This window comes from Malus domestica, chromosome 07 (assembly GCF_042453785.1).
Source record: "Malus domestica chromosome 07, GDT2T_hap1".
NCBI classification, from domain to species: Eukaryota; Viridiplantae; Streptophyta; class Magnoliopsida; order Rosales; family Rosaceae; genus Malus; species Malus domestica.
The window spans coordinates 21,623,470-21,632,617 of NC_091667.1; the positions used below are offsets into that span (position 1 = coordinate 21,623,470).

At 36.6% G+C, this 9,148-nt stretch overlaps 1 protein-coding gene, 1 long non-coding RNA gene and 1 pseudogene across 3 annotated transcripts; all 3 read right to left on the reverse strand.

Moving 5' to 3' along the window:
* Positions 1–422: 422 nt before the first annotated feature.
* LOC139197411 (uncharacterized) lies at positions 423–3,938 on the reverse strand. 2 transcript variants are annotated; one of them, XM_070824783.1, is made up of 5 exons: positions 3,760–3,897; positions 3,539–3,614; positions 2,639–2,800; positions 1,165–1,281; positions 423–642 (listed from the first exon to the last, which is right to left on the reverse strand). In XM_070824783.1, the coding sequence occupies exons 3-5, from the start codon at positions 2,778–2,780 to the stop codon at positions 572–574; spliced, it is 330 nt and encodes a 109-aa protein (XP_070680884.1). In that variant the 5' UTR covers positions 2,781–2,800; positions 3,539–3,614; positions 3,760–3,897; the 3' UTR covers positions 423–571. The 2 variants fall into 2 exon arrangements, with proteins under 2 accessions (XP_070680884.1, XP_070680883.1); XM_070824782.1 differs by lacking the exon at positions 423–642 and having other exon boundaries at positions 651–1,281; positions 3,760–3,938.
* On the reverse strand, positions 1,479–2,593 carry LOC139197410 (uncharacterized; annotated as a pseudogene).
* Positions 3,939–5,312: 1,374 nt separating the features above from the next.
* On the reverse strand, positions 5,313–6,283 carry LOC139197412 (uncharacterized). The gene is made up of 2 exons (XR_011582790.1): positions 5,994–6,283; positions 5,313–5,754 (listed from the first exon to the last, which is right to left on the reverse strand). It is a non-coding gene; the product is annotated as an uncharacterized lncRNA (long non-coding RNA).
* Positions 6,284–9,148: the final 2,865 nt, after the last annotated feature.

Sequence of the window (9,148 nt, forward strand, 5' to 3'; positions counted from 1 at the left end):
AATCAAATGAAAATTTCATTCAAAGTTCAAGATGATCCGTATTTATAAAAGGACAATACAGATTTGTCACTAAAAAGTAAGGTTCTAAAAAACGCTAGGCGCTAGTCGGACGGTAGGTTAGCGCCTAGCGCCTAGGCGAGCGCCTAGGCGGCCTAGGCGGATTTAGGTAAATTTTTTGTATATCCTGTGAATAAGTGCACATTGACTCTTCCAAAACAAGTAGAAAATGTACAAAAGAAATATTTCTTTCAATAAATGAAGTAATTCATAAAGTCGTCTATTTTCTTTAGGTGACAATCTGGGAGGCCAGTGGCGCAACAAAACTGTTGGCATCATATATTATTAGAACAAGTCTGGTTGAGCAGTTCCAGCAATACAGGAATAAGTCCCATGGTGAAAGTCTTCGCTAATGGTAAATTTTGATCACCGTAATACTAAAAGCAGCTCATAAGCCATATGACAGATGAGCAATCAGGTTATAACTAACATATCAATTCTTGCTGCGAATTTTAACATGCAACCAATCCAAATGATCTTTCCTTCCAATAACAAAGTTGTAATAAAAGCATCACTACACCTTTTCCTTCCTGCCCGAGAACATTTTCTTCTGGAACAAAGCAGTTCTCAAAAACAAGTTCACATCTGCGAATCATAATAATATGCTATAGTTCAGAACAAGTTTTCATAGGATAAAATTAACAAGTCAAATGTTCAAATGCTACACATGCAGACACTGACAGAAAAGAAAATCGAGCTACGAAAGTTACTAGGCATCAAACTCTTCTTCACCATATCCCTCTAAGACCCTCTCCGTGTCAGACTCGAACTCAATTTCTTCATCATCTCCTTCTTCATCCGTGTCCTCATCCGATATAAAATCTTCTTCATGAAGTTCTCTTACTTCAACATTTTTAGAACTCCCCCTAGGCTCTAAGGAACTACCTACCTCCGATGTCTCTCCAATTCCCGAGCCAAACTCAAGTTCTTCATCACCACCCTTCACAATCCATCCTTGAGCCATACTAGCTTCACTTGCAAGTAGTATGTCCACTTTCTTCTCCTTTTCTCTTTTCTTCTTGTTCATAATCCTTGCATTAAATTGGACATAGACTAAATTATTTAACCTTGTTGTATCTAGTCTATTCCTTTTCTTTGTATGTATACCTTCAAAAGAACTCCAATTTCTTTCACAACCGGATGAACTTGTAGTCAATGAGAGTATCTTTATAGCCATCCTTTGCAAATTAGGCACACCATTTCCATAATTATACCACCATGCAACTAATGAAAAAAAAAACACACAATTAGTAATGAAAAATAAGTAGTAAACTCAAATTTAATAAATAAAATATAAGCATATGTGAATAATATTCATAGCCGGATTATAGTTTTCATCATTCTCAACGCATCCAAGTTCGGCCAAATGTCTTCCAAATCCACCTTCTTTTACTCTATACTTGTGCATCTCAACATTTGTCACTTGGCTTTGAACCTCATAGTTATCGGGGAAGAACTTCTCAACACAAGTAAAAATCCCCTCCATGACAATTGGATCATGTTGTATGCTTTGATCCTTGAAGAAATAATAAGGGTTCAAGAGGTAGCCCGCCAAATGCAATGGACCATCAAGCCGCTCACGAGCTTTTTCATCAATGCCAAAGTTTTATGATGTGCATAAATGAAGATGGTGAAAGTCTTTGCCTTGTCAATAACTCCTTTGAACCTAGGGAGATTACCAATCCCTTGAAGCATGAGATTCAAAGTATGAGTGGCAAATGATGTCCAAAACATATTCGGCCTCTTTTTCTTCATCATGTTTGCCGCCGCCATATTGTTAGAAGCATTATCGGTTACCACTTTTGAGGCCCAATTTCTTCAACACACTTGTCAACATATTCAAAGATATATTCCCCTGTGTGTGCTTCACTAGAGCATTCCTTAGAAGAAAGAAATATGGTGCCTTCCTTGCACTTGACATATAAATTCATTATGCTTCTTCTTTTTCGGTCACTCCAAGCATCAGTCATGATTGAGCAACCATTCAAAGCCCACTCTTCTTCATGTTTCTTGAGTGACTTTTTAACTCTTTCTACCTCTTCTTTCAATAATGGCTCTCTTAATTCGTATTGGCTTGGAGGTAGATAACCCGGGCCAAATTGACCAACCGCTTCCATCACACGCTTGAAGCTATCATTATCAATAGCATGGAAAGGAATACTGGCTTCATACACCCATCGAGCCACATATTGATCCACTTGATGTGCTATTTCCTTCCAAATTGCATCATGGATGTTTTGTTGCCGAGTCTTCTTACTTCCCTCATTTGAAGAATCGGGATTGATGGAGGATGCAAACCTATCCATAGGTCCAAGAGTGCGAGGTCTTTTCCTTGACCCAACCACTTCAATGTCTTCTTCTTCTTCTTCTTGAATTTGTTGAAGTCGCACCTCTTCCCTCACTTCCACAAGGTGCTTATCCCTTTGTTTCTTCTTATTTTTTGCTTCTTCTAATGCGGCTCTACATTTAGCTTTATCCTCATCCGAAGACTTTGTGCACGCCGCTACATTTCCCCTTATGTTGGCTACGTGCTATTTTAATCTATGTACTCCACCACTAATGATTTTGTTACACAACTTACATTTCATCTTATCTGAGTTTGTAGGATTTGCCAAGATCCCATATTCCCATCCCACATCTTCCGAGCTACGCTTCAACACATTTTCAGTTTGAGAGGAGGACGACATTGCATTAGATGCTCCAGAAGATGAGGTACCAGTCATCACACAAGAAAGAAACAATCCTAAAGTTCATATAAAATAAACATTACAAACTATAAACGACCGTCCCATCCAATAAAAAAGAGCAACATTACATGTGAAAGGTTGCAAATGTGAAAACCTTAAAATGCAGCAAGTGGTCCATGCATGCATGAATGAAAATATATGGCATGTGAATTGAGCTAGGGTTTTGGAATATATGAATAGTAGTGGTAAAGTGGATTAATTTTAGTGCTCCAACTCCAATTGCATTTTGACTTAGTTAGCTCTGATTCTGGCCTTACATTTTGATTCACATCCAATCTATTTATATAACAAATTATAGATTGCCCTCAACGTGAAATACATTAGTGCACTACACATCATATTTAGCACACTGAACCGAGTATGAATATATAATTATATCGATGCTTTCCTTTCCCAGCAGATTAAATAGATAATACTTCTATGATCTACCTTTACCATAATTCATAAAGTGTAAGAAGGAAAAATTAATTAAAAGAAAGAATTCAAGAAGAACAACTGCAGGAATATGCTTAACCATAATAGACTCTGTTTAATAACTGAAACTAAATATGTATTGGACTTCAAGCATATACACTAGTGCCTAACGACATTGGAAAAATTTTCAAAAGGTGCACATAATATTAACCCAGATACACAGTGGAGGTGCTATCCTTGAGGAATCAATGGCTTTTTTTCTGTCAACCTGTACATGCTTAAAAGGATGATTAAAAGAAAGAATTCAAAAAGAAACATACCTGAATAATTAGCAGAGATGATCGGGGTGTGGATTGGAGAATTGTAGCCCTACCAGTTTAATACCCAAATTTAACCCTAAGATCAAATTGAGGAAAGATAATTTGGTATGTTAGACCATAGCCCAAGATCGAATACCTAACTCTCAAATTTCTTTACCCATGAGTTCATGACACTACAAGATAGGAGAAGAAGAGAAAAGGGAAGAAGATGGAAAAATTACCTATTCTTGCCTGAGGTAAAATTGGCAAAGCTACTGGAAGCACAATTGCGATTCGCAAGCACGTGGTCCTGGAGGCTGGAAGGAAGCACAATCGCTCGCAAGCACCGTGCACTGCAGTTGAAGAGTTTGAGAAATGGATAGAGACAGAGAGACGACGACGTCTTGGTTTTTGGCTTTTGCTTTTGTTTGTGGTAAGAAGAGAAAGTGCAAGGCACGGGTTAGAATTAGGCTTAATCTAAGTTTTTTTTTTTTTTTTTTTTAATTTCAAAAAAAAAAAAAAAAAAAAAAAAAACGCCCAGCCGCCTAGCCCACCTAGGTGCCGCCTAGGGCCGCCTAGAGCCACCCCGATTTTTCCAGCCGTTTTGCATGAAATCGCCAAGGTTCCAACCCGCCTAGAGCCTAAGCGGCCGCCTAGGCCGTTTTTTCGAACACTGCTAAAAAGTCAACAAACTTGATTAAACCAAGCATCATCACAATTGTACAAAAAAGTTAAAATTACAATTTCTTTGACTACAAATTTGCACGACAAACTAACCTTAGGTGTCTACAACTTCGTACTTGGAAAGGTAAAATCTTGGTGTTATTTACAAAACTCTCTCACATGCTTTTGTAATGGTCATGAAGAACCTTTTCGAATCCCCTCTATTTATTCATTCATAGCTTGTCCTCAATTCATTAGTACTCGAAAAATCCTCTTCCAAAACATACCCTAAGGGACTATATGACAACAAAGCTTCGGCCTAAACCAATCCCTACCTAATCTTGTCATTGAAGGGACTTCTTTCTCGACGGCCGAAACCCCCGCCACCCAATTTTTACTTTACAAGACCACAACATTACAAGGACGATGATCTTTTCATGATGGGCTCGAGGTTTTGATGTTGGACCCCCTGCATGGGCTTATTCTTGGGCCTTGAACTACTGAGAATTTTAACCCAGATTTTATCATTATGGTTTAGGCTGAATCTTAAATCTCTCTTAATCCAACATTTGAGTTATGATAATAACCCATGCTATAGATTGCTATCAGATTACAAATACTTATTCACACTCCTAATCTGTCATTATACACTTCCAAATTCAATATTTAAATTTTTCCACACCCAAGTGTCATTAGTGGGCTAACTTGTTAGTTGTTAGGAGAGTTGAAGATTGGTAGGACGGCATTAGGGTGCATAAGCACGATTACTTTTCGCTACTGCAGTAACCGCCATCTGCCAATATGCTAAATTCTTCAATAGCTTTTGTTTAGTGGTGAATAATATTAAAGAAAGACCAATTCCCAAATGAGTTCCTTTACAAGTCGAAAAGTGGCAGTTTCATCTTCCGAGGAATAATAATTTCCAAGGAAGTTATTGGGGTTAGCTCAACTGACGAGGGAGGTATGAGCATATGGAAAGTTGTTTATATCAGAAAATTATGAAAGTTTACAGAAATTAAATGACATTGAGCATTTTTTTCATTGTCAATTGAATCAATTTCAGGGTGTCATCTCAATTATTTTTGTGATATCAAAACAAATTAGTTCATAAATCTGCACATCACATGCTACATATTTTTAGAGTTTGACTCAAATATTAGAATGTGTGAGAAATATGTAGAAGTGGATACATCGAAAAGTTAAAAAATCTTGCATAAGTTTATAGGCTAAATTGGATCAATGGTCCTCATGGTAACATGGTAATCGGAAGATAGCCCCCATGGTGAAAATATTCGGATTTAAACCCTCGTGGTAAACTCCGTTAGGATTTAAGCTCAAAATTAACATCTTTCTCATCTATCTGTTAACCCAGTCAACCTTCATAACCAAAAGAGAAAAAAACTCATTCATCCAAGGCTATGAATTCGTTGATCCACGCTTCGATTCCATTCAAAGATCTTTTGTCTTTTAATCAATGATTTCCCTAAATATGCCCATTTGAGAAAAAATGATTTCAAAGAAGATCCTTCCGTTGTCAGATTACAGAAGGAAAAGAACTGAGACGCCACACTCTCCTTCAGTTGTCAGATTTCAAAGAAAAAATGATTACAAACCCCCACACAAAAATTAAATATCATAAAATCTTAATTATAATATCAAAAACTAAATACAAAAAACAGTTCTTTCCCACACAACCTGATTCTACGTATTATGCAAATTCACATCAAAATTGAAAGAATTGGGGAATTCAGTAAATATTAATCGGGAGAGAACAACCAGAACGCAAAAGCTTTGAAGACTGTGGAGAGGTTACCTGCGTCGTCCGGGATGTTGCCGCTGGAGAGTGTGGTGTCTCGGCTACACAGGAGAAATATGCAGGACAAATTGAGATTGAACGCTGTAGATTTCGTGATTTTAAAATTCAATGAAATCTTTGGAGGAATGGTGGGATTGTTAATTTTGGGTTAATGGAGAGTTCACATAAATGTTAATTTTGGGCTTAAATCCTAACGGAGTTCACCACGAAGGTTTAAATCCGATTTTTTTCACCACATGGGCTATCTTCCGATTACCCTCTCACTACAAGGACCATTAATCTAACTTAACCAAGTTTATAAGGAGTCAAACCACTCTTCAATTACTATGGATACTAAATTGGAACCCTGATCTCCTTTGTGTGTGGTGGGGGGTGGGGTGAGGTGCTACTCCACTAAATTGGATTTCATCCTACCAAAAATCAGATTGGGGGGTTGTGGTAGAGAAATGTGGATGGGTGGGTGGGGGGTTGTGGTCAGAAAGCGGACAGTGCCTAATATTTTTGGTCAAATGTAACTTTATTTTTAGGTCATATATAAGATACCACAAAATCCAAAAGAGCGCTATTAGATCCTTCCTATTGTCTTATCTACCCATCACAAAAAAAGTTAAAAAGTTAAAATGTTATTTTCCCTCCCACCATTTTTTCAAAAATAACCTCTAATATATATTCAAATTCTTTAGAAGAATAGATATTAGAGTGCTCATAAACCCAGCTAAGCCTTCACTAACCGCCAAGGTCTTTCTTTTCGATTTTTATTCTGATCAAAATTCCAAAAATATGATTGAAATGAGGGATAAACAAACTCATTCTCTATTGAACTCCTTTTCTTCGCCCTCAGTTGCGTCTTACTCCGGAACCTACACGGATCCCTGCCCACAACCACCCCTCCTTCTTCTCTTCTCTGTCAGTCTCCCTTGTCTGCTCTTTGACCACCCCCATGTCAAAGAACACAAAATACACACACAAAAAAAGCAACAACCTCAAGAAGCTCACGAAATCAAACCCAAACAACCTAAATAGCTAAATCAAATCATTAATAAATCACCCATGTATGTAAATAGAAACCTAGTCTCCCCTACATGATAACCCATAAACCTACAACGAATACGCAACCACACAATTCGTTCTTACGACAACAAACACCAAACACAATTTCGTTTTGACAGACCCAAAATACCCACTCCTTCATCTGCATCTACACCACTCAAAAAAATCCCACACCATAATCAAATGCACTGTACCAAACCAAAAATTAAAACCTACCTCAAAGGTTTTGTTGGTTGAATGTGAAAATCTGCAACTTTTTATTACAAAACAATGACATTGATATAAGAGCCACTGTGACTAATAATTAAAAATCGATTACCAAAATAAAATCAGAAATAATTCATAACAATACAAATTTGAAATGAGAGAGGATGGAGAAATAAGAGAGTGGCTAAAATTGATACAAGTCATTCTTTTTTTTTCATTGGTCTTTATATGTCATTTTACAAGAGGATAAAATTAGTACTTAACTTTTTGTTAAAGGTGTGGGGTGAATTTATCATCACTCAATCCAAAATTACATTGAAGATGGCTAAAGAAGGACCCCATTAACACAGTCGAGCCTGCTAGTATTTATTTATTTTTTTAAATTATTATTATTAAAGAGAGAGTGAATAGTTCGAAATTATTATAATAATTAAGAAGAGAGGAGAGTTTCAAACCAGCAGTGTACGAGTGAAAACTCAATACCCTATTTATTAGAATATTATATCATATGCAGTTAGCTTCAGCAACTTGTATTCATATTGTTGCATGCTGTGGCTTTAATTACGTATTGCACGTACAATGACATAACAAAATTGTGACCCTTGTCTCCCTGATCTTGAATCAATGAGCACTATACTCTTTGATAAGAGATTTGTGTTCGTTATTGATGCCCATGGTTCTCAAAGAAATCAAGTGCGTGCATGCATCTCCATTCGTCTTGTATTGCTTACATGCTGCATGTATTTGTAGACTAATCGTTGGTAGTATACATTTGTTGTGTGTACGAATGTTAGCGATAAACATCGGGTGAAAGTAGCGATGCATAAGTAAATAAAGTCTATTATGCGTTCTATTTAATCAAATGCGAAGACGAAGGAATTGTCGATATAAACATGTGAAAAACTTACAAAACGCTAAGAAGATCGAATGCTCCCCCACTTAAATCAACTGCAACGACTATAGCATCGCCCATAAACATGACAAGAGATATACTTTTAAATGGTTTTTTTTTATTTTTTTTATTTTGGGAAGGAGGATGGTTGGAGAGTTAAAACTTTGAATTTGCATGGATATATATTTTTAATGAAACCCTAAAATTCGGAATTAGATCTTCTCCAGATCTCCTCACTATAGGGATCCCGAGATTAATTAATAACAACCGTCCATAAAAAATCTTGCGGCCACAATTTTTTTTTCTTTTTTATTTTTCAACAATAAGGCAACCTCGTTTTGCATGAACAATATAAAAAAGAAAAAAAACTATGGCCACACGATTTTTTTATGAACGGTTGATATTAATTGATCTTTGGAATCCTCAATGAGAAGATCCGGAGAGGATCTAGGTCCCTAAAATTCTACGCGGGGAAGATTATAGAGACCAATCATCTGTTTAAGGGGTGATTTGGGAGTGAGGTGCTTAAAAAAAAAAACACCCATGAAAAAAAGCTGTGAGGGTTTTAGGTGTTTGGTAAACTAAAAAAAAAAAAGCTTATTTTGGAAGCTGCTGTGAGAATAAGCTGATATCAAAGGAAAAAGCTGAAGCTGCTATTTGCAGCTTTGGAAAACTGGTTTTTTTTCAAAGCACACGGAACTACAGTGCTCCTTTAATGAAAAGACCCACTATCAGACTGTTTTTTTTTTTTCAAAAGTACTTTTACAAAAAAGTTTACCAAACATTCTGCTGATTTATTTCACAACCGCTTATTCTCATAGCAACTTTTTTTTCAAAGCACAGCAATACCAAATCAATCCTAAATAGAAGAACAAGACAAAGCTATATTTTAGGTCAAACCATTAATGCCAAGTACATGGTAAAATCTCAAAGATCTTTCACTGAATCCTTCTCCAATATTGTCTTTTTATATGCAGGAGAGAGAGGGTAAGTAGTCTGAATT